The 25,651-nt window shown below is 49.9% G+C and overlaps 2 protein-coding genes across 5 annotated transcripts in view; both read right to left on the bottom strand.

The window, feature by feature from the left end:
- The window catches only part of TRAPPC9 (trafficking protein particle complex subunit 9), a 670,396-nt gene that overhangs the window by 560,378 nt on the left and 84,367 nt on the right, over nucleotides 1-25,651 (bottom strand). The gene's annotated exons all lie outside the window — the stretch shown is intronic.
- The window catches only part of AGO2 (argonaute RISC catalytic component 2), a 107,047-nt gene continuing 84,463 nt past the window's right edge, over nucleotides 3,068-25,651 (bottom strand). Inside the window, exons 13-19 of one of the 4 annotated variants that reach the window (XM_059901775.1) lie at nucleotides 25,377-25,536; nucleotides 23,037-23,127; nucleotides 22,097-22,291; nucleotides 19,974-20,108; nucleotides 14,864-14,965; nucleotides 12,613-12,743; nucleotides 3,068-12,297 (exon numbers count right to left, since the gene is read on the bottom strand). In XM_059901775.1, the coding sequence (XP_059757758.1) occupies nucleotides 12,189-12,297; nucleotides 12,613-12,743; nucleotides 14,864-14,965; nucleotides 19,974-20,108; nucleotides 22,097-22,291; nucleotides 23,037-23,127; nucleotides 25,377-25,536 (923 nt within the window). In that variant the 3' untranslated portion in view covers nucleotides 3,068-12,188. The other 3 variants (XM_059901774.1, XM_059901773.1, XM_059901776.1) reach the window with 3 other exon arrangements.

The following is a 25,651-nucleotide window of genomic DNA, read 5'->3' as shown; positions in this document are numbered from 1 at the left end:
GAATGGCTTTTTTCTTCTTCTTTTCTCATGGCTGCTAGAGTAGGAACACCCAGCTCATCCTAGGTACCACATTTGTTCTTCAATTCATTCCTGACGCTTTTATCCCCAGACCCCAAATTCTCAGGGGCCCAACATATGGAATAAGGCTCTAGACTTCTATCACCAGAGGTGTGCTTCCACCTCAGAAGCCTGGAATCTTAACCCGTATGGAAGGAAGTCCCCAAATAAATATGTGAGTAAACAGAAGATCTTTGGGCGAGGCAGCTGTAAATACGAGGAATTTTATTTTATTTTTTGCTGACATACTATGAGGCAAAACAAAATTGACACCATACAAAATAACTTTATAAAATATCATTCACATCATATTGTATCAGATTTACAGCATTCTGTGCATGTTAAGGGTTATGTAAGGAGGTGAAAAAAACACTATGCCAAACTTTTTAGTATTAGTTTATATACACACAGTAAGAAACAAAACAAGTAACTGTTAGGTTTTCCATGAATTTATTGCAAAAATAGTGCAAACTACTTAACCTAGTAAGCTGTAAAACAAACTCTAAAGGACCCAGCTAAGCTTAAACACGACAATAGATGCTCAGTGTCTCAGCCTTTAGCTTTCTTCACCAGTTTAATCTTTGTCAATCAAGACCACTCCCCGTCTGTTCAGTTTGGGGTGAGTGCTGGGGAATAGAGAAGTGTGAAGACCGGCTCTTCCGAGCCCAGATGGATCCGGCTGCCTAGTGCCAGCAATACCTTTAGGATCATGCTACTTACTCAATGGCACTTTTGTGAGGTCTGTGTTGAAAACGTTACGATGCTATGATGTTTCAGTCTGACCTTAGAAATAAGTCGTCCAACCTCTTGATGATATGGAGAAAAGAATTAAGAAAGCAGCATGAACAGAAAGGATTGGGAACATTATTGTCTGCTTATAAACATGGTATCCTTTTTCTCAGGTGTATTTGGGTAAAGTATTAATCTCCTGGTGGGCAACCTTTGAACCAGATATTGCAGTACGTTAAAAAAAAAAAAAAAATTAAAAGATACTGTATCCCTACAAGAGTAACTTTAAAATCTCTTTTAACAGTCTACTGGGGTCCAAAAAGCATATATCTAAACAAAATCATAAGAGCAGAACAAAATGCTACGTATAAAAGCTAAAGAAACAAAATGCAGCATATTCAGGTTCTTTTTCTTGAGGTACCTATATAAATTTAATCACCTGCCCCAAAGTACTCTTGTTAGGTAAAAAACAAAATGCTTACTGGTGAGCCAATTGTAGGGCATTTATTATTACTGAGAAAGTGCAACAACGCTGATCTTTACATGCAGCATACTAAAGGATGATTTACTCTTTACAAAATATAGCTTAAGTATTGACCTGATGGAATTTTAAAAATTAAAATCATTTAACTAGAATCATCCCAATTTTTTTGAGATCCTGAAGCGAAAAGCCTCCCAAATCAACTTTCAAAGTTATGCCACTAAGGAATGTTGGTTCTCTTGTAAAGTTCAGAGATCTCTTTAAAATAGTAAAACTATATACTACAGGAAAGATCCCTAATTTTTATTTCTTATTGGTATAAAATCAAATTCTTAAGACTCCAAAATATTGTGTTACCTCCAAAGAATTAAGTTAAAAAAGATTGCCATAGTAGGAAAAGTCTAGACTTGTAAACTGCCAAATATAAAAGCATGGAAAGTCATCGATCTATCCGATTTTCTCACCTGCCAGAAAGCTTTCCTAACTTACAGAAACCCTGGGGCTGCTGCTGCAGGCAGCACCCCTCCCCTCCCCCCCCCCCCCCCCACGGCCAGCGGCCCTCCCTTCCTCTGTCGATGGTCACCAACACCCACACCAGGAGGGTGGGAGAGATGAAATCAACAATAGTCCATTCGCTGCTTAGGAAATAAACTTATAAAATACGCCAGAGGAAGGCCGGGAGGGCACGTGTGGTGAAAAAGCAATGACAAGAGTGTTTGTGAGTTGTTTTTGGTCGCCCCTTCATTGGCACAGAAAATGAAGTGATAGCTACAAATATATGCGTAGAAGAGTTTGGAATTTGCTTGTAAAATGTCAAATTTGCTCTTGGACATAATTCTATGTTTCTTTTCACAAGAGGGCAGTTGGGATTCCAGTATACGTTAGTGTTTAGTTGGCTGGGGTGATCTATCAAATTCCATGGCCAATTGGGCTTTTTCTCCCCATGTACAATATAAAATATTTAATTTCATACTGATTTTTTCAATGCATTAGGATTCAACACAAAAGGCACAAAATAAATAGATATTATTAAATAAACGGAAATTATGATTTCAAGCTTTGTGTGGAGTTATATTTCACTGTTTTGTTACTTTTTCCAATTTAATTTGACAGACTTAGTAAATAGCACCCAACTGTTTAACTGAGGTAGATCCACATTGTAAAGAAAGCTGGGTCCCCTCCATTTTATGTCTAAATTTAAGATGCTTTTACAAAAACAAAAATCCATTTAATCATATGCAGAAGCAATGACAGGTGGCACTACCTGAAGAAAGCTTAGAACATGAGCAGGTTTGCAAAGATTTATGCCTAAATCATACTCTCCATCAGCCATAAATACATCTCAGACTGGAGGGAAAAAAAAAAAAATCAAACATTTAAAAATAACCCTGAAAAAGTCTCAAGGCTTTTAGAACAGGTCTTTTTGACTGACTGCCACAGAAATGCACAATGGTCCATTTTCGTCAAGCAATGGCAACAGCCAAGCCAGACCAGAAAGAGAGAGAGAGAGAGAGAGAGAGAGAGAGAGAGAGAGAGAGAGAGACAGATCTGTATGTATCACTGAAAGTTTCCCTTTATAAGTCCGGAGAAAAGACTTGTTGAATTATGATATAGCATCTTGATCTGAACAGTTTAAACTCATTCTGCCTAATATTTTTGCATACTGTGAAACTTACAAATTTAACATCTGATTAAGGCTTAATTTAAAGTGGCATTACCACCTACCATCATGCAAGCATTGGACATCCTCAAAACACACAGAATGGTATCAAACTAAAGACAAGGACAGGAAGCCTCAGATTTGTATTTAGCAGGTACTATAATTTTATATTTAATTTTACAATTCATGTAAGCAAATGAAAAGTTATACAGAGAGGCCAATGTATATAAATACTAGTTTATACAGGAACTGTCAATGTACACAACAGCACTGCACGGTTTCTATATTGCAAGCACAAGACATCGTCACGTAGACCCCCCGCACAGGTAAACGAGTCCGCAGACAGTACGCGCAGTACCACCTGAAATGAGGCCCTTTAGCTGCTCAGCTTCTTAGAAAACAGTAAACTTTAAATGGTCATAATACATTTTGATTCAAAATGTCTTCTAAAATTTTTTTTGTGGGAGAAAATTAAGAAGGGTCAAGATCTACCTATGGAACTTCTGAATTCATTTTTGTTTTTTTCAATTATTTTATAAAAATAAAATAAAACTAGAAAAGTCGATAAAACTCAGGGTTAAAACCCCTCAATACATATTAGGTAAGTAATCTGAAGTGTACCAGAGGTAAGAAAAAAATCTGGATTTAGACACTACATTCTTGTATTTAATGAATAATTAGCCACTTTGCTGCACAGAAACTTACAATTATTCCCTTAAAACTTTTTAAAAAGTAAAAACTCACTTGCCGCTACAGTTACAAAACATGATTTTATACCTTCAACAACTACATGTAAAATCCACTATCAAACTCAGGAGGCGAATTTCAGTTCAGTGCTAAACCGCAGACTTCCAGGATTTTAGTCACGTGTCTATTTGGCTTCGAAGAGGAGCCCACATCATCGCTGTGTTCCGGCCCCGCAAAGCCGCCCGCAGTCCCCCCGGTGCCTGGTAGGGGGAGACGGAAGGGCCAAGAGCTGCCACCTCGAAGGCTTTTCTAGACAGTTTAAAATAAGTAACACTGGGTTATTTCCCCCGCTTAAAACCATCCACTGACAGAGGAGGGTGGCTTTTAACTAGACCGTCAGCCGAGAAAACTGCTCAACTCAATACCTGGCTTGGAAAAGTCAGAGCTAAAACCTGCATCTTTGAGACGTCGAAACCCAAGTCCTACGTGCACAGCTCCAGGTGACACCACTCCCGAGGAAGCAGTTTCCCAGCACGTCACAAAACAACAACAACGCGGGGCACTCCAACAACTGAAATAGCACCTGACATCTGAGGACTTCCCACGCATTTTACAAAGACACGACTCCAATTCCAATTCCTTTTTGAAAACAATCTAGTTCCATTACACTCAACATTCTCATTGAGTGACCTTGCGAACAAAACCCCCAGGTCTGCCGGTGGTCACCGTCAGCACCTGACTAAGAGAGGGGTCCTGTGGACGGACGTGCTCAGGGCCTGGGAGGAGCCACGCGGCCAGAACCCAGCGATTTCCCACAGGAGACAGTGCTCAGGAGCCGAGGAGCGGAGGCGGCTTCAAAGGCAGAGGGCCAGCGACTGACCGTGCGTCGGGCCAGGCTTCCTTCCCAACAACGCAGCCCCAACGTGATTTCGAAAGGACACTGAGGACCGGACTTGAAAGGCACGGAGGCTGAGACGGGGTCTCCAGAACACGCTCAGTCTGGCACCCCTGGCCTCTGGAGACCAGGGGAGGCCTGGGCACCGCCTGCCTCCTGGGTCAGAGGGGCTGCCCTCTCCCACCCCCCAGCATCGTTCCCAGCATCTCCAGAGTCCAGAGTCCAGAGGAGCCCTGGGCCCCCCAGTTCCGTCCAGCGGGGCCGGGCAGCCCATCCGCATCGCACCCCCCAGCCTGGTCGGTGGTGGTGGGCGGTGAGGGGGCACATTCCTAGCATCAACTCATGGTTCTGAGGACCTTGAAGATTCCAGAAGTACCGAATGAGGTTGGCCTGAACATCAAGCTCCTGGAGACACTTGGGGGTGGGGGTGGGGAGTCAATATTTGGTGTTGTAGCTTTAACTCTGAACTACTTGAGGCCAAGGAAGTTGTAACTAGGAGATAATTCAGCCTCCTCCAACCGCCTAAAGAAGGGGGGTGAGGTGAGGATCCAAGCCTACAGTCACGCCACCAAGGGCGTTTAAAGATCTATCACACCTGAATTTTTCACATTAACCAATAAGACAGAAAAGTGTTAACAAGAGCACCAGTAATCTTCAGTTCCCTCATCTTTAATGATCTTTCATGAACGCAAAGATGCCGGGGGAGGCCCACGTCAGGACGCTGGGGACATGAGTGCAGAAAGCAGGTGGGAGATCTGAGTCAACGGCTGACATCACTAAAGGGAGGAGCCGGCCGCTGCGCAGCGGCCCCTGAAAAACCCTGTATGGGTTTCTGGCTGAAAACGAGGCCACTTCAGAGCCCAGCAGCCCCAGAAGCAGGTCAGCAGACGTGGCGGACACTCCCCAATGTCCACGCTTCTTAGGGTGGTCTGTGTCTATAGGACAGCGCGACTGCAGAATTACACATTCTTAGACTGCAAAGGACACTTGGCGCTTTCGGAATTAAAGCGCAGCATGCAGCGTTGAAGGCAAGGACTTCCTCGTAATGGTGCACCTGGAACCTCTCTGGGCCAAAGTCAAGGTCTGATGAGCGTCCAGAAGAGAGCGGAGCCGCCTCCTCACACCCAGACGCCTGCAACCGCAACAGCGCCCAACTGTCCCTCCAGAACTTAGGAGCAAACCAGTGCAAGTGATCTGGAGCAAATGCTCACCTTCTGAAGACGGGAGAACACGAGGAACCTAAAGAAAAGACGCGAAGGAGCAGGGGGGCGACACTGATCAACCCACAGCAGTGTGTGGGCAGACGAGATTTCTGACAGCAAAGTGGTTCATGACACGTGATGCCGAGCTCTCCCAGGCCAGCCTCCCCGCAGGCTGGCATCCTGGTCCAGGGCGCCAGCAGCAGGAACCCCTAATTCAAGATGCTGCCGCCCTGGACCCTGTGCTCCTTTCAAACAAAGGGCCTTGGATTTGAACAGAACATTTTGCTTTCAAACCTTAGCTCACTTTGAAGTATAGAGTGATAGTAACTCAAGGTTCCCAAGTCAAAGGTCAATGACATCTGCACTGCATTTTGAAACCATGCAGCTACTGAAGTACTATTTGCATGAGAGTCGGTGTTTAAGCACCTTTGTGATCTTACAGAGCGTACAAAAAGGGAGAAGAGAGTAGAAGGAGACACTTTCAACCCATTCATAAGTAAAGCAGGAAAAAAAAGTGCTTTCTTATGTCAAATAGGAAAGTGAAAAAAGCCAGGACAGTGGGTCGCTTCCAGGTCCCGCCACACACGGCCCTGCACCTGAGGATGGTGCAGAAAGGCCCTTGCGTTTCCTTCCTGCTGGCCACTGAGAGTCCTAACATCTCGGAGCCGGGCAGCCCTGAGGAGTCCCTGGTCCACCCCGGACACCCAGAGAGGGAGGAGGGGACTGCCCGTGGGTCACAGTATGGCACACAAATTTTCAAGCCAGAACTGAACAGAGAGATGTTCACAATTCAGTTGATTCAGGCAACATTTTGGCTATTTTCAGTGTGGATAGCTACACTTAAAAGCAAACATGAATCTATTAAGAATTCAGAGGTAGCCTTTATCTGCGTTTATTTATTCATTTTTAAACTAAAAGGTATTAGAAACCACCTTCTGTAGTGATATGGCTAAGCCAATACATTCACTTTAGACAATAAAATGGCAAAACATCCAAAAAAGCACTAAGTGAGGGCACCGAGATGGCATCAACATGACATTAACACACACTCAGATGACTGGTTTGGGTTTAAAAGCTCCTTTGTGTGTCTGATACTGTGTAGCCTGATCACAAACAGAATTACACACTGTGGGCTGGAGCACGTACTTCTCATCTGGCCAAATCACGAGGCCTAAAGGAACAGCACTGCGTCTCAGGTCTGCCCGGCATCTATGGGTTAAGCCACAAATGACAGTTTTGACAGAACAGCGACCTCATGGCTCTAAAATGACGGGTGACCAAAGAGAAGCAAGGGAGGCCCTGACTCTCTAGTAACATTGGCCGTTCAGATGCTTCCTATCCAAGCTGTCAAATGCTGGAGGGAGCTAGCAGCAAATGCTTTAGGGAGTCATGGCAAATAACGAGGAATTAAACAGACCAGAAGTATTCAAAGGATTTACAATTAATCCTCTTAGAATTAAACCTCAGACCGCAAGGAGAGAGCACACTCTTCTTCCAATACACTGCAAACTTCCTTCCAGAAAAAGACAGCAACGAGGCTAATCTGTCCTTCATGAATGGTCAACACACACACACACACACACATGGCTGTAGAGGGCGAAGGGCAGCGGCCAGCCCACACGGCGCTAACACATAATACTGAAAAACGTGGCAGGATCACTAAAACAAAGCAACGCATTGTATTACATCATTTCTGCTATCCTAAATCTATTTACAATCATTTCAAACAAGTACAGCAGATGCAAAGTTGGACATAATAAAAAGGAAGCTGTCAAAAAATCAGTGCAATTATTTCGAGTTGAAAATTTTCCTTACCAAAAAAGTCAGCATGTGTGTGTAACACGGACAGCCCTATTATGAAGTCACACGTGCACTGTGTCTACACTGAGAAACGTCACAGCAGCCGAAACTGCTGGCACGGCAGCCAGAGAGAATATTCTTGGTTACTTTGGGGGAGGGCTTAAAATACAAAGTATTTGCATTCTGAAAGTGAGGCGTATGAACACTGAGGAAGTTTCTATTCATCGTACATTCCTTTTCTCATGAGCGTGAGAGATGAGTCAAAGAGAGGTCACGGGGAAATTTCTATGGCTTGTCTGGGCCACTGGGATTGTCCACTGTCTGGATTATGTCAACTTCGAAAGCGCCTCCTAATGGAACTGCCTTAGGTGTAGGAAAATGCCCATGAAAAATCCTCTGAACTGCCCAACAGATCAAAGTCCCACTCAAGGCCTCCATCCAGATCCTGACGGGTGGCTCCGTGAAACAGCCCAGTGCTTCCGTGATGCCAAGCAACCAAAAGAAGCCGTCCCAGCCTCCAGAGGCCTCCTCGAGACAGTCTGGTGTCCCAACCGCACGACGCGTGGCTGGTCTACCCTTAACATATTGTATCAAATATATAATCTGACTGAAAAACTGCCTTGTAAAAATAAAATTTAAGTCACCCTGCAGATCAATGTTAAATTACATTGCTGCATATATAAGAAAAACAATTCATCCAGAAAAATTACATTTGTGGCTTTCAAAAATAAATCATCCAGCAAACTTGAAGGTAAACATTCGGTAATTTATAAAAGTGGGGGAAAATAATTTCTATCATATTCATCAGGTACCACATGCACTGGAATATCCATATCAGCCAAATCAAACCAGAGCAGAAAGGAAAAAATAAATAGCAACATTTGCATTTAACAACAATAAAAATAACATACAATATAACATCGATACCCACCCGCCCACAACCCTGCTGTAGGAATTGAACTTAAACTGTCTCTTCTAATGAGCACACGCTGGGGTAAACATCACAACAGCACTGCTTACGGCCAAACTCACACAGCGCGGAAATCACTCCACTTCCAACAAGTCCCTCCTGGGGAAGCCAGCGCAGTGGCCAGGGATCGCTCGTGGTTCTAGAGTGCAAACATTCATGCACGGGAGTGTGAGAACACTACCAAAAAGCAACACAATCTTGAAAAGAAAAAGCAGACCCTAAAATGTAGTTATCAAGTGTATATGTGAAGTCTTCTCAAAACAGAAAACCAAAACCAAAATAAAACAATCCCTTTCTAAAAGTATAGGTATGCCCAGTTTTACAACATTTATCTGAACTAGGAACATCTGAGCTTATTATAATAAGTACACAAACAGCAGGATGGAATCTCAGCAGGGCCAAAGGGCTCTCCTACAAAACGGCGACTTGAAGCAGCTCCCCCGGCTTTCTTTCATCACTTAGCTATTAGGGTGAGAGCTTGTCAAACGTAATAGGAAGTGGTGAAGGGATGGGAATATGTTAACTTTTCTTACTGTGAATATTTTAAAATATACTAGGAAGAGTACCAGGATAAGGATCTAATTGGGAGACCTCTTCTGAAGAGATGAGATAAATCCCAATTTTTCTTTGAAATGAATCCAGATTTCTACTTCATAATTTTCACATTCAGTTTGCTTAAAGCAAGGCACACCTTACTTAGTGGGGTTGGGCAAAGCCGGCGGCGAGTGGACACCTCTGCAATTTGCACAGCCCCGCACAGGCCTCAGGAAACCTGTCAAATGCAGGCAGAGGCCGGAGGTGCCCGGAGCCCCTCTCGGGCGGCCACGAGGTTGCCCTGGGCGGGAGTGACCCACACAGAACGGGCAGGGCCCCACACAGAACGGGCAGGGCCCCTCTTGGCTTCCACGTGAACAGGGCTTGGACTTATTCTACTGCACCTTGAGGTTTTACGCTGTCTCAAAATTTATCCTAATAATGGGGGGGATTGGTAGAAATTTGGGAAAACGGTTCTTTACCTGAGAAATTGTAACTACAGCCATTTGAATTCTGAACCATCAGACATGTACAAAGGTATGCAGCTAACCCAGCTGGAGACGTTTGGTTTATGAATGCTTTTGAGTAGTAAAAGTTTTATAAAACAAGCACAGGGCTGTAACAAGTACCTTTCTCAAAGTACTTTGGCCCTCTAGAAAGAAAAACTTTTCCTTCAAAACGATTTTTTAAAGATTTAGGTCTCATTTTCTGCCAGCCTGTGACCTGCCCAGTGTATCCGCTTAGAACACGTTTCCCTGCACTGCTGGAGAGCCCCTCCCTGCCGGGCCCTGAGTGCTTGGGGGAGCACGCTCTCCAGAAGGTTCTAGATCAGAGGTTCTCAGACCCCAGGCAGCCCTGGGCCCCCAGCTGATGGTGTAAAACGCAGATGCCAGCCGCCACCCCGGAGGCCGCAGCGAGCACAGGAGTCACAGCGTTTTTACGGCCAATGCCCCGACCACCGAGATACCGTTGCAAGTGGTAGAAACATACCTTCGAGACACACGGTTCTAGATGATTCTAAAAATGACTGAAAACTAACCTAAGTTCAGATTTTAAAAGTGTATTAGTGAAAAGATTCCCTCCTTAGCTTGAATGCTCCCGGTAACTTGAGCCAAGAGTGTACTGGTATCCTTCTGAATAGGAGAAAGTGCCACTTGCTAATAAAATGACAGGGAATTGCAACATTTCTTAGAGCAGAGGCTTCTGTCATTTAAAAAGACAAAAAAAAAAAAAAAAAAAAAGATACAGCAAGAAGAGACTAATGCCATTAATAAGACACCCACATGCACACACGCGCGCGCGCACACGCACACACACACACACACCACTCTTGAGTATATATTGTCACAAATAATAGTCACCCCTTTGTCGTTGCCGCCAAAATCCAGGCCGAGTGTCCATGACAGCGCTTGCCCGCCCCCGCGGAGCCCTCACACAAGACCGAGGCGGGCGCTTACCCCGGCACGAGGCACCCTGGTCGGGACCCTCACCCCACCACAGCGCCAGAGGTAAATGTCAGGCCGGGATGGGAGGGCCATCAGCAGGGCCAGAGGAAACCTACAGAGCACGAAGCAGCACTAGGGAAAGGTTCATCTCCTTCCTAGAATCTCTGTACTGAATGTGGATTTGATTCTTAGAAAACCGCCTACAAGGACAAAAAGCCCATTTAGCACAAACGGAGCTCTCTGCTGTTACCCCTGTCGAGCTGTCCACGGCATCATTCTTAGTGCAATGGATTCTAGACTGGCAAACCCACGTCCGGGGCCCAGAGCGCAAATCCTAGCAGAAGGGTCTGCCTCTCCTGCTGGCTTCGCCATCAGCCATCCTCCCGAGGGCTGGGCTCCTTCGCGGAACGCTGGCCTCGCATCCCGCAGAGCGCCACCACCGACAGCCTTCTCTGTGTTTCAGTGCATAGATCCTATGACGCTTGTCTAACAAACCACACGCAGAGAGAAGTGCACGCTGATACGCAGACTCGTTCCCAGGAGTGGAAGGATACATACATTCCATTTGTGCTTAATTGGCTGAGCGACACACGGGGATGAGGCGGGGAGGGGGAGTGACCGCTGGGAGCACACTCGGTCCTCCTGAGGGTCCAGGCTGCGCGGTCTACACGAGGGGGTGGGCCGCGGGCACACTGAGTCAATTGCATACTCCTGTACTTAAGCACTGAGAAACCACAAGGGTGGTCCAGGCTCCAGGCTCCAAAACACTCTTGATATGCTAAACAGATCACAAGAAGCACCCCGTAGTCAGTAAAATGAAAAACAGCATCTATCTATCACATTAATACTGCAAACCAGATATATATATTTTTCTCTTACATTAAAGACATAACAGTGAAAAAGGATTGTACTGTATTTATCACCACAGACCCGTATTCTTTAGAAACTTTGGAAAATAAATGTCACAGTCCTATAGGACAAATCTTATGATTAGACTGTCGGCATATTGTCTTTTTTCTTTTTTTAAATAAATTTTTATTAAAATGGCACTTGTCTGCCAATCCCTCTGGACCTATAAATGTTGTAAACACACACGGCCCACCTTCTGCCACCCCTCCTTCCTTCGGGCTGAGTGAAAGGCGGGCAGTGGCAGAACGAGAGACACCAGGGCGCCTCGCCTGGCCCCTGCCCTCGGATCCCGGACAGCTGGTGGGAGCCAGGTCAGGAGCACACAGGTGTCACTCTGAAATAAACTTTAGTGACAGCATCAGAATGTTCAAGGCTTTAAAACCACAATGTGTTTTATGTTGCTTTCACTCTCACAGAACGTTCACAGCTAGTTTGAGCCCATCAATTTCATATAGAATCATATGTTAAAAACAAGTAAATTGAACGACCAAATAAATTAAAAATGTTTTAAAGCCCTGAGTTCATAGACTGGTTTTAGGAGATTTTTAGGAAACACGGGACTCTATTTTAATAAGCAGCTTATAAGATTTTGGCAAACCATATTTCCTACGACAATGGGGTCTCATACAGGTCTGCAGTTCAAAATCCAAGTTTGAAATCTGGGACGGAAGGCATTCTGGAAAATGGAGAATCTACTAAAATCAATGGCGTCTCATGTTCGATGCTGGCTGTCACGGAAGGGCTGGGCATTTGTTGGTCTGAGTGTAGCTGGTCTCATGTGAATCCAACTCGGTACACAATCGTAAACACTAAAACATGTCAAGCAAAGTACATGGTGCGCAGCGTGTCCTGATGGACCTGGACTGCCTTTGCCAACGCCTGGTGGTCTCGTCCGTTACTCTGCCCGGAGGTATGGCTTCCTTCAGCACTGTGGGGATGGGGGACAGAGAGAGAGAGAGAGAGAGAGAGAGAGACAGAGAGAGACAGAGAGAGGAGAGAGAGAGAGAGAGCGCAGCCTTTAACGCACCATGAGGCAGCACACTGATAGCTAAGTTAGGACCACGCACCAGCCATCTGGGGAGGCAGCCACACAGCTAACAAATGGCGGCGAAGATGCTAGCTTTTGGGTGTCTGTGTCAGGGTCGGCTCCAGCCACTGGGACCCCACTGCTTCCCATTCCAGAAAAGCAGCTGCCAAAGCCTGTTGCAGAAACGACCCCAGCCAGGAAAGGCATGCCACTCACCTATCATGTTCTTTATCCACCAGGTGGTACCTGGCCCGGAAGGCCACCAGGTGAGCATAGTATGCTGGCGCTGGGATGGACACGGAGCGCGTGCAGCGCACGTAGGTGTGACACAGCTGGTAGGTGAGAATCTGCAGCTCATCGGAAGAGAAACGATTGTCATCCCAAAGCACGTGATAGTGGGAAGGCCTGCTTGTTCCCTAAAAGCAGATCAGAGGGTCAGAGAGGTAAACATGCAAGAGAGAAGTCCAGAACTCACCTGCAAAAGGGTGCTGCCAAGAGAAGCTGTGCTTCCACCCCACAGGAGAATCCTTCACAGAGGATACAGTGGGAGGACGTTCAGTGACAAGAAGGTATTTATATTATCCTATTATGTATCATTATAAACAGGCATCAGAGCCACATATTCTATGACCCCCTACTGGTAAAATAACAGACTATACACACATTTACTTGTGTAGAGAAAACTCACAGGAAAGATATAATACAGAAATGGTTGTTTGGAGGATAATGTCATTTGTATATACTAGGTTTTCTACAATGCTTTATTTGTAAAGGCAAGAAGAAATCTCTAATAAGTTACACATTAACGCCTTTAAAATGGGAGTTTGAACATATATTTATTTTGTGCAGTGTATGCAGTTTGGAATCTTTCAAAACTGAAGGAGGTGGGGTTGGTCGCCTGGCCCATGCCCCAGGCGGAGTGCCCGCTGGGGCTCGGGTGCTGGCACGGCCGCTGCACAGCTCGCCGGGGCACCCATGACCGGTCAGCTCGGAGCGCGCTTGAGGGAAGGGCCTTCCTCTGGCTTCTCCCCACCCGCCTTCCCTGCCACTCAACCCAAGCCAGCCAGCAGGCCCTTCCTGACTCTCTGTCTGTGTTCAGGCTCCCGGGGACTGGTGGGCGGCAGACACTCTTATCCTCTGATGAAGCACACATTCTGCGCCCCCTTTCAGCATTTAATCGGTGGCTGTCATGGGGGCCTGCGGGCAGTGGGGTATCTTGTATCAGAGGGTGTGCCGAGGACGTGGCAACCACAGCAGAGCAGGACCCCCTGAGGCCCATTTTGTCACAGCACTTAAATGTCTCCGGTGTGAGATTTCCCCCATTAGAAAGTGCCCGCGCAGAAAATGGAGGGAGACAGGTTTATCCCTTAAACAAACCAGAGGCCCCGGGGGGCGAGGGGTCCACCCACCAGGAGGGAAGCCAGGAAAGACAGACTGTGATGGAAGCCGGGGTGGCCTGTACAGAAAAAGCGCCCGCCCGACACGGAAGCCATCACGGGGACAGACGTGCCCGGGAAACATTGCGGAAGCCTCCGTCCTCTCTGAGCCACGTTCCTCTTCTTCCTTTTTAACAACCTTTAAAAATGTAAACACCACTCAGCCCTAAGGCTGCACCCCGACAGGCTGCAGGCTGGATGCGGCCCACAGGCCAGTTTGCCAAGCCCTGTTCTAGAGCCACGGTGATGTGAAGGACGTGCAGGTGTATTTCCCGTGGCAGAAGTACAAAGTTTACGGTAAGCCCTCCAAGTTTAGGTTCAAATCCCTTGGGGATGGATATTTAAGTCCTCACTTATAACTTGAAACACCCAAAAGCCCCTCTGTGGTGAAGCGGCACGGGCACCCAGAGCTAAGTTCCTCCTGTCCCAAGGGGCACAGCCTCGCAGATCCCGGTGGCTCAGCTCTGACAACAGGTACGCTGGACGTGGCACTTCTGAGGTGGCAACATTCTCTCAGAATCACTCTTGGCAAGCTGTGGGTCTCTTCGCTGGGAGGGACAAGGAATGCCACATGGTGACCTTCCCCGTACACCAGTGCCCGTGTGTGGTGGGCACGCAAGGCTGACCCCGCCCCTCTGTCACCTCTCAGACCCCATCTAGCTCGCCAAACTCCAAGCACACAGGGATGCCACTTGTCCCCGCCAGGCTGCCTGGCCTTCGCACTCATTGCTCCTTCTTCCTGGACCTCATCTCGGCTAAAATGGGAACCCACCCCCGCGCCAGCACAGCACCCCAGTGGGTCCTCCATCCCCAACACCTGATGGTTCTCAGCCTCCACGGTTCACTGGTCAACCGCCTGCGCAGACGTCCCCTCGGGATGGCCTGCAGCCCCATCCGCGCTGTTCACCACCACGTCCCCAGTGCCCACTGGAGCACCTGGCACAAGGTGTGTGCCCTGCAAGTGTCTGCTGAATGTGTGGACGACACCCCAGAGACACCAAGACTGCGCAAAGTGGACCCTCTGTCCTTACCTGGATGCCAGCATGACTACACAGGTAGAAGTCAAACTCGGTCGGGTGGGTGATTTTCGTGTCCACGGTCGTCCCTGCTGGAATGTTTCCGCTCTTCCCCACCTTCAGCAACACAGGAGTCCATTAGACACGCCCAAGGGACAAGAGGGCAAAGCAAGCAAGCAGGCAAGACGCGGCCACACTGCCTTGAGCTCTGAAGTCTTTAAACTGGCCAATACATTTGCTCAGTGCTATGGTGCTACAATTTAACATATACTAACAACTGAAATCAAATCAATTCCTGTTCTCTTTGGGCTGGGGTTAGTTTTCGCCATCTCATAAAGGCCCCTGAGGGAAATGCAGAGTCTTCCCTTCACTGAAGCATCTGCGTGGACCACCTGAAGGGTCTTCATTATTGTTGAGGCCAAGATGGAAACTGTCACCAACGTAACAAATCTAAGACCAGACGACGGACACGTGACAGCCGTCACCTGCCCACGTGCGCCCGCACGCGCGCGCGCGCACACACACACACAGACACACACACACACAATACTGAAGGCAGAAGAGCTAGAAAACCCTGACAGCTGTCAAGAGCTTCCCCACTCTATCGGGGGTTCAATCACCACCGCCAGGGAGGGCGGGTTGCTCCACCAGAGGCCATCCAAGGAGCTGGGGTGTGGGAGGACTACAAATTCTACCAAACCACTTAACTCCCAGTTTACACTCTAGCATCAAAAAACCACCCAACATCCAGCTACGCTACTGGAACAGCAAAAAACTCCCAATCAGTCACGAAGTCACTGATTGATTTTTTTTTTTCAGTCGTGCAATTTCAAATATACATACCAAAAAGAGAATCTCCAGTGTAACCCCTCTGCACCTTCAGATGTGTGTGTGTTTTTACTTCTTCTCAACCTTTTTTTACACCTTCAGATTATTTATTTATTTGTTTATTTATTTGTTCACTTATTTATTTATGGCTGCGTTGGGTCTTTGTTGCTGCACGTGGGCTTTCTCTAGTTGCGGTGAGCGGGGGCTACTCTTTGTTGCAGTGCGTGGGCTTCTCACTGCAGCGGCTTCTCTTGTTGTGGAGCACGGGCTCTAGGCATGCAGGCTCAGTAGTTGTGGCGCACGAGCTTAGTTGCTCCACGGTATGTGGGATATTCCTGGACCAGGGATCGAACCCGTGTCCCCTGCACTGGCAGGCGGACTCTTAACCACTGCACCACCAGGGAAGTCCCAGATTTTTAAAATAAGTAAAATATTTGAAAAGAGTGCCTACCTTTGTATCCCTTCCATGCTGCAGTCTCAAATCTAGACTTTATTATTCCCACACATACTTTTATTCTCTGCTACATATTTAAGTCTCCGTTAGCATTATATTGTGTTACTTTGCAGATTTTAAAACTGTAGGGGCTTCCCTGGTGGCACAGTGGTTAAGAATCTGGCTGCCAATGCAGGGGACGTGGGTTTGAGCGCTGGTCCGGGAAGATCCCACATGCCGCGGAGCAACTAAGCCCGTGTGCCACAACTACTGAGCCTGCACTCTAGAGCCGCGAGCCACAACTACTGAAGCCCGCGCACCTAGAGCCCGTGCTCTACAACAAGAGAAGCCACTGCAATGAGAAGCCTGCGCACCGCAACAAGGAGTAGCCTCTGCTCACCGCAACTAGAGAAAGCCCACGCGCAGCAACGAAGATCCAATGCAGCCAAAAATAAATGAGCAAAATAAATAAATAAATTTATTAAAAAAAAAAAACTGTATACGTGTATCCTATATGTTTTGCTACTCTCTGTTTTTGCTCCGTATTACAATTTTGAGATGTAGTCATTTGGGAGAGAGAGTTTATTATTTTTCATTGCTATATAAGTGCCAATATATAAATACATTACAACCTTTTCTCCTGTTAACAGACAGATTAACTTTTTGCTATTATAAACAATACTGCCAGAATACTCTTATAGAATACATGTCTTCTTGTACACAAGCGTGTGAGTTCCTCCACGGTAGATCTCTAGAATTTCCAAACAGTGTTCCAGGTTGGTTATCCGTTTGTATTCCCATCAAAAGTGTAGGAGAATCCTCCTCATAATAATGCATTTACTCTGTGCTAAGTGCTCTGCGTGTTAGCTCAGCCAACCCTCCCACCATCCTCAGAAGGTGGTCCAGGGGGTAGAGGGGCTGACAGCTTGTGGTCACGTAGCCCGGATGCTGAGGGGATGGATTGGAGCCAGGTTATCTGGCTCCAGACCCTTTGCTCCACATCACGGCACCCACATCCTTGACAACATTTGGTATTTATCAGGCTAACCTCATAATGTGAGTCCCCCCGACTTTTCCCATTCTCTGAAATACTTTATACAAGATTATTCTTCGAAGGTCTGGTAAAACTTGCCTATAAAAATCTCTGGACTAACTTCATAAAATAAGCTAAGTAGTTTCCCCCTTTTTCCTATGCTCTGCCACACTTTAAGATAATCTATTCTTGAAGCCTTAGTAAAGCTTGCCTGTAAAACTCTCTGGGCCTGATGCCTTTTGGAACAATGATTGGACTATCGTACTCAGCTGATTTTGGTAACTTATGTAATTCTACAAACAAGTGTTTGTTTCTTCTCAGTTTTCCAATGTGTTGTCATGAAGTTGTTATCATTCCATTATGATTCAAATAACACACACTCCCTCTGCAGCCATCATTCCCCTTCTGTTCCCAACATAATTACAAGTGTTCTCTCTTTTTGTTGAGTCTTGCTGGGTTTATCTATCTTCAGAGAAGTACCTTTTGCTTGTGTTCATCTGCTCTATTGCTTCTTCATTTTCTAGTTCACTATTTTCTATTCTGAGAGAGAAAGTGGGGGGCCAGAATAAGCTCACTTTGAGCCCTCCTGGCTCCTGGCAAGAGAGGTCTGCAGGCTGAGGTGGCAGGGGGCCTATGCACACCAGCTCCTCAGCTTTCCCTTGACCACTGGGACTGACATCCTTCCTGTAGCTTCAGACTTATTCATGGCTCTCTTTCTTGTTTTCAACAAAAGTACCTATGTCCATACTCTTACCTGTAAATGCCTGCTTTAGTTGCACTGCACAAGGTTTGATATGAAATTCTCGTTTTTGTTCATTTCCGATAATTTCACAATTGATTATTCTCTTTACATTTTTAATGCACTGCTTTTTTTTTTCTTTTTAAATAAATACATTTATTTATTTATTTTTGGCTGCGCTGGGTCTTTGTTTCTGCGTGCGGGCTTTCTCCAGTTGCGGCGAGCAGCGGCTACTCTTCATTGCGGTGTGTGGGCTTCTCATTGCGGTGGCTTCTCTTGTTGCGGGGCATGGGCTCTAGGCGCGCGGGCTTCAGTAGTTGTGGCACGTGGGCTCAGAAGTTGTGCGGCACGGGCTTAGTTGCTCTGCGGCATGTGGGATCTTCCCGGACCAGAACTCGAACCTGTGTCCCCTGAATTGGCAGGCAGATTCTTAACCACTGTGCCACCAGGGAAGCCCTGCAGTGGGCTTGAAATCAAAATTTTAAGTTTTCTTACGCTTTTTCCTACATAACAGAAAATATGGTTTGGGGACTTCCCTGGTGGCGCAGTGGTTAAGAATCTGCCTGCCAATGCAGGGGACACGGGTTCGAGCCCTGGTCCGGGAAGATCCCACATGCCGCGGAGCAACTAAGCCCGTGCACCACAACTACTGAGCCTGCACTCTAGAGCCCACAAGCCACAACTACTGAGCCCAAGCGCCACAACTACTGAAGCCCACGTGCCCTAGAGCCCGTGCACTGCAACTACTGAGCCCACGTGCCGCAATTACTGAAGCCTGAGCACTCTAGGGCCCGTGTGCCTAGAGCCCGTGCTCCACAACAAGAGAAGCCACCGTAATGAGAAACCCGTGCACCGCAACGAAGAGTAGCCCCCGCTCGCCGCAACTAGAGAAAGCCCGCGTGCAGCAACGAAGACCCAATGCAGCCCCCCAAAATAAATTAATTTTTTTAAAAAAATGTGGTTTGTAGAATACTGAGGTTTGGCAATCTCCTGAGGCCTCTTTTGTGACCTGGGACAATGCCAGCTCATGTAAGCCCTCAGCGTGAGCTCAGATGTCACAGGCAGAGTTCTGTCTGTCAGGTCTGGCTCATTCCTTTCTTCCCATTTTCAGTTTTTATTAACTTGTGCCTGTTTCATTTTCTGATAGTGGTCTGTTAAAACAGACCTCTTTGATGGTGTGTTTGTCAATTTCTCCTTGAAATTCTGTCTGTTTTTGCTTCACATATTTTTAGGTCATGGTGTGAGGTATATCCACGCTCACAGCTGTTGTATCTTCTAGGTGATCATGACAAAGTATCCCTTTTCCTTGCTATTGACTCTCAATTTGCATTTTGTCTTCCATTTAGGCAAGAAGCATTTTCGGTGCTGTGGTGCTGCCGTGGCATCAGCGGGCTGCACAGTGCGGACACTAACCCCTGACTTCCAGCCCTGCTGGTGGACAGCCTGGTGGAACGTCCTTCCCTTCCGGGAGGTCTTTTTTCTCATGCAGTTACTTTGACGCTGTGCAGTTTTAGGACAATGTGTCTAGGTGTGGATTTATTTTTATTTATCCTGTTGGGAACAGGAGAGGGCTTTTAACCTAAGGGTTCTGATCTTTCTCCAACTGTGGACAATTCTCAGCAGTTACAACTACAAATCTTAAGTCTCCTGCATGCTCGTGGTTCTTGTTCTGGAACAGCCAGGAGAGGGATGAGGAGCTTGGACACCGCTGTCTTTCAGTGTTTCTCCAGACCAGACCCCTGAGTGAGCTCCCCAGGCCCTCTTCCAGCACTCCAACCACCCTGTGGGCTCCCCACTTTACTGCATTCTACCGCATTCTCTACACTGTGCTGTCTATGACCATGGTTGCTAACTGGCCCTGAAGCCTCCCCTTTGGTAACTTCCTTATCAGATAAATGACATCTGCCTGGACCTATCCTGGACCTGTGGGGTTTGCAGGTTCAAACTTCTCACCAAACTGAGGAGAGCCCTTCTCCAACGTCTCAGGCTGGGTCACCACGAAGGGCCGGGTCTCCCAAGAGCCTGGGAGGTGGTGCAGGGCGTGAGACCCGTGTCCCTCGAGGCTGCACAGCCCAGGGTCGAGGACACTCACCCGCTCATTCTTGTCGGTGCAGAAGAGCCGAGTGTGGTGCCTCTTCTGGACCACTATGAACGTGATACCCGGCTGGTAGTCTTTTTCTAGCTTAATGCATGCCTCTCGGATAGCCAGTAACTCGTGGTGAAGAACCTATGGAAAGAAAGAAGAACACGTTTGAGGATCATTATTATGTTTTCAGGCCTCTTGCTACCTTGGAACGAATCCCTTAATCATGTGTATGTTTGATACATATTTACGTTCAGGCTTGTAGTTCCACTAGCTTGTTGTTACCTGTGTGATTCTGACTCTCTGAGCCTGTTTCTTCATTAATATCATGGAGCAAACGATACCCAGGTTTCGTGGTTAAATGGTTTAGGTTAGATAATGGAGAAACAGGCTGAGCATGGTCTCTGGAATGTTCTAAGTGCTACCACCCACCGTGGACATGAGGCACTGTGGGAAACACATACATGAACAAATCAATCCAACAACTTAGTTTTGGATTGGAGAAGACGGAGAGACTCTAGTAAAAAACAAAACAAAACAAAACAAGAAAACCCAAAAAACCGCTGGCTTAGGAGCTGGACCTGAGTTCAAATCCTAGCTCTACCACTAAGCAGCCGTGTGGCTTTGGAAAGCCACGCACCCTGTCTGATCCCCAGTATTTTCAGTTTTAAAATGGGAACATCGCACCTTGCAAGCTTGCTGTGAAGACTAAAGTCACCTGCGAAGCGCGAGGAGTTAGGGTACAAGGATGCTGGCACTGTCTCTGCTCCCCCACCCGTGTCAGAGATGAACAGGCGCAGAGCCTGGTCCGGCGTGGTGATGGCTGCTGCAGGGACCCCACACCTCAGGGTTTCAGCAACTGCCCTCACCAAATATTGTGTTGTGATGTCTCAAAAATATGTCTTGGGTTCTGAGTCCAGAAACCCCATTGTGGTGATTCTGTAAGGTGTGGAGTGCGTTCACAGAGAGAGAAAACGGAGGAAGACGCAAACCCTCTTCTGCAGTAAGAATGCCAGTGACAGAGGGTGAACTGGCGCTCAGACGAGGGGAGAGCATCTCCCAGCGGAGGGAACCGGACCCGAGAGGCGGCACAGGAGCCCCCAACACAGGTTCCCACAGAGGCTCCGAATCAGGGGCCCCGGCCAGGAGCTACCAGACGGTCAAGGAACCTCAAAGCCATCCCCCTCGCCCGCTGCGGCCTCAGCTGCTCCTGCTCTGGACCAGGAAGGCACTGGCTCCCGCGCCTTGTCGCGTGCCACCCCGCCTGTCTAGCAAGGTGGCCTGGGGCCTCTGGACACGCCGAGTGCCTCTCAGGATGTCTTCCCATCTGGGTGGGTCTCCTGCAGCATCGGATACTTCTGCCTTCCCTGCTACTATCTCTCGACAAAGCGTGCCCTGGAGACACGGAGGGGGTGGAGGTGGCATTAGCCCTGGCCAAATATGGACACACTCAGGGCATCAATCCCCCGAGTTCCAGGCTCGGATGGATTCACTGCTGCCCACAGTCCCCTAGACTTGGAGATGCTGCAGGTGCTGTCACCTGGAGCATGGCAACAAACCCCCTTTTGTCCTCACCTGCCCCGCCTCCAGTGCCCCGGTGTCTAAGAGGCTCCCCTGCCTTCCAGACGTTTCCCTCAAGGCGATGCCCCACACGTCACCTAAGGTGCCGCCTCTCCCTCCACATCCAAACAGTGGCTGGGTCCTGTTGACTATTTCCAAAGGGCTCCCACCTACCCTCCTCCCGGCCACTGTCCTCACCCTGCTCTGCGCTCTCCCCACTCCGGCCCGCCCCCTCCTTCGCAGACAGAGGTGACCCCCAAGCCACAGCGGTGTCCCTGCCCCACAGAGACTCCCCTCAGCCTGCAAGGCAAAGCCTGGAGCCGGGAAAGGCCCCCGGCTGGCGTGTGCTGGACCGAGTCCGCCGGCACAGGCCTCTCCGCCCCACCTGCCGCAGGGTCCTGACAACCCCGAGCCCATCGCCACCGCCCACACGGTGACCAGATAAACCTGGCGGCAAAAGGAAAGCCACACCACTGTCTTCATTAGCGAACCCAAGAAGCTGTCCTGCCGAGAAACAGGTGAGTTTAAGACACCGACAAGAGGGCAGGGAAAAAGCGGGGGAGACGGCCGACCTGCTGGAACTGCCCCTCGGAGACACCGTCTCGGTAGAAGATGATGCGGGTGGGCTTGAAGCGTGTGGACTTGTAGAACTGGATGAGAAGCTCGCGCACCATGGCCGCCAGGTCCTGGATGATCTCCTGCCGGTGCTGCTGGACGCGCACGGTGGCGCAGTAGCGGTTCGGGTGGGCGTCCATGCTGCCCACGACCTGCGGGGCAACGCGGGTTCAGCGGGAGCCCCGAGGGCCCCCGCTCTGGGGGCGAAGGGGGTCCAGGAGGAGCCCCGAGGGCCCCCGCTCTGGGGGCGAAGGGGGTCCAGGAGGAGCCCCGAGGGCCCCCGCTCTGGGGGCGAAGGGGGTCCAGGAGGAGCCCCGAGGGCCCCGCTCTGGGGGCGAAGGGGGTCCAGGAGGAGCCCCGAGGGCCCCGCTCTGGGGGCAAAGGGGGTCCAGGAGAGGGCTCGTCACATGCAAACCCGCCACCTTTACGATTCTCCTGAGTGCGTGGCTGTAGTGCTTATAAACGTGTTCCGAGGAATAAAAGTTTGCCCGAGGGACCTAATAAAAAAATCAACGATTGTTCTGAACCCCTAATTCTGCTTGTGACTAGATGTGGCTGAATTACATCAGCCCAGAGAAGGTACCTGGCAACAGTGACAGTGTCCCTAATTCTTTCAAGCACACTGTTTTCCCAAAGCCACGTGCAGTTCCACACACGACACTCCAAGATTCCGACCCCTAAGAGCGACGAGTGTCCCAAAGGCAAGCTGGCCTGAAACCAGTCGCCTGCAGGTGCCACCCAGAGGGAACCAGACGGCGAGTGCCAGGGACATGACCCCACCGGGCCACCCTGCTGCACTGTTCATGCTATCAGACAAGGAAAGGGCCAAGAAGTACGGAGATGCTGATTACGCAGGAACACACACCAACAGGGGGCCCGGCAGGAGGTGATACTCACGGCGGCGATGGACGGCTTCTTCCCGTCCCCGGCAGGTGGGTGCGTGACATCCGCCCCCAGAAAGATGACGGGCTGCTGGAACACCGGAGGCCTGTGAGGGGAAGCGGGAGCGTCACAGGCCAAGACTCGGGGACACTGCCCGGACCTCTCAGGGTACTGGCACCAGCGTTACTTTGTGTGCTAAGGGAACTGTGGCCGTGTTTGTAAAGACTCCTTATCTTTCAGTCACGTGCACAGAAAACCTTACAGGTGAAAAGCTGCTTGGTGTGAGACCTGCTTCAGAATAAGGCGGTGGGGGAGAGGGTGTAGACGGAGTGTAGACTGAACGAGAGTGCGGAGGTGCTGACAGCTGCTGTGGCTGGGCTCAGGGACACGAGGGTTCTACCCACGTAGACGGCTGAAAATTCCAAGACAATGATACACACAGAGAGTCCCATGGTTTGTTACCCAGCCTCGGACCTGCAGCCGCCCTGCAGGGTGCCCAGGAGCATGCTTGCTCTCTACGTGTTAGAGGCCAGTAGCAGCCCCCGTCCTGACACCCCTACGTCTCCAGACATGACCACACACTCTCAGGGCTGCGACACCGCCCCAGTTGAGAAGCACTGCTCTAAGCTCTCTCCCTGGGTCTTCTAACCGCTGGCTGCACTCCAGCGGTCACGACCCTGAAGCGCCAGCGTTGGGGGCACGGTTCTCGAGCCAGCCTGCGGGTCCCAGACTCACCGGCTGTGCGTTCTGGAGCTTTCTCTCTCTATGCCTCACTCTCCTCTTTTCCCTGACCGCGTGTGCTCTCCCGCCCACCCTGCGCCTGGCCCCAACCCCCACCGCGGCTCTTCCCTGCTGCCCCCTCCCCCAGTCCTGGATCGGTCCCGGGAGCATCCCGGAGCAGCATAACACACGCAGTTATGACTCACACCTTAAACGAGCAAAACCACACCTGCCTCCGGACTCCACTCTGCTCCCACAGCTCCCTCCCTCGCTTCCCTTGCTCGCCTTGTGGCAAAGCTCCTGGAATTAGCGGAACCCGGAACCCGTTTACTGCCTCCCAAGCAGGCCTCCTGCTGCCATGGCAACAAGACTCCTCTTTGCAAGGTCACCGACGACCTGCACACGTCCCCCAGTCCCATGGTGGAGCCTCGGACCTCATCGCACTTGGCCGGTTGGCACCGAGTGACACAGCCACGCACTGGCTCTTTCCCCCCACCCCACCCCCGACCCCACCAGGCTCCAGTGCTGCCTCCTCACCTCCACGACCTTTCTAACCCTCGACTCTCCAGGGCTGAGGGTTTGGACATCCTTCCTATCTATACCCTGCCCTGGGGGTTCTCTCCGGCCTAGAGACCTTAAATACCACCTCCACGTGAGGATCCCTAAACAAACCTCACCGACACCAGGCCTCTGTTTCCCCTCCTCCTCCCCCCACCCCAGTATCTCCCCTGGGAGGCTGACGCACCCGCCCAGCTTCCTCAGCCAGTGCTGCCTAACCGCTCCAGAGGTACAGGCTTGGACTCACTCTCGAGTCTCCTCTTCCATTCACAGACCATCCCGCCCCAGCCGTGCCCCAGCACCTCTCCTGGGACAACGCAGGAGGGCCTGGTCCCCACTCCACGCAGAGTTGGAGTCGCCTTTTAGAACGAGGTCACTGGAGCTACACCTCCACTCGTGAACCTCCCTCCCGTGGATGCGCTCCCCCGGAGGGAGTGCCAGGCCCCCCAGCAGCCCTCTGCCCCTCAGTCTCTCAGTGGAACACCTGCCACACTCCTGGCAGGCTGCACCACAGGGCCCTTGCACGGCCTGTGCCCTCTGGAACGCTCTCCTCCCAGGCGCCTACATGATCCTGCCCCCCCACCCAGTGCCTGCAGTCTGCTTAGTGCCACCTCCCCTGTGAAGCCCTCACCCTTCTGAGCTCCTGCCCCTACCGCTGTGTCACTGTTGCTCACCTGGGCAGCGCATTTATGGACCCTCTCACCGGGGCCTGCGCTGGAGGGCTAGGACTCCTGCACACAGTAGGCGCTCAATAAACACAGAACCTGCCGCTGAGTGAACTGAGCGAGTCCAACGACCCCTCATCGCAGAGCCACCCCCTCCCAGGGCAGCCACCACATCTCACGTGCGGGACCCCCGGCCCTGGGTGGGGTGAGAAGTCCCTTCTCCTCCGGCCCCTGCACCCGGTCCTCAGTGGCCTGCAGGTGGCCCTGGTCGCCTAGAGCGAGAGCAGCCGAGACCCGCGTCCCCCTCACCTCCTTCACCCACTGTCCAGGGGAGCGGACGCCGGCCCCGGCAGGCCCCACCCCGGGGAGTCGCGCACCAGCTGCCCCGCACGCGGCGGAAGGCCGGCCTCACCTCCCCTGGGGCAGCAGGATGTTGTTCACGCCGCCCAGTTTGACGTTGATCTTCAGGCAGAGGTTGGACAGGGTCTGCGGCGTGGTCCTCTGCACGTTCTTCATCTGCACACACTGCGTGGCCATCCCCAGCACCGTGTCTCCTACACGCTTGACCTCGGCTGCGGGGGGAACGGTGCCCTCAGGATGGCTCCCCTCCGCCCGCCCCGCGCTCCCCCGCCCCACGTGCAGCCAAGCCCGTGGAAGAGGGGCCTGGCCCCAGAGGAGGCCAGAGCC

This window comes from Balaenoptera ricei, chromosome 17, assembly GCF_028023285.1.
Source record: "Balaenoptera ricei isolate mBalRic1 chromosome 17, mBalRic1.hap2, whole genome shotgun sequence".
Lineage (NCBI taxonomy): Eukaryota > Metazoa > Chordata > Mammalia > Artiodactyla > Balaenopteridae > Balaenoptera > Balaenoptera ricei.
Note: the sequence above shows the minus strand (reverse complement) of the source record. Positions and strands in the feature narration are given on the sequence as shown.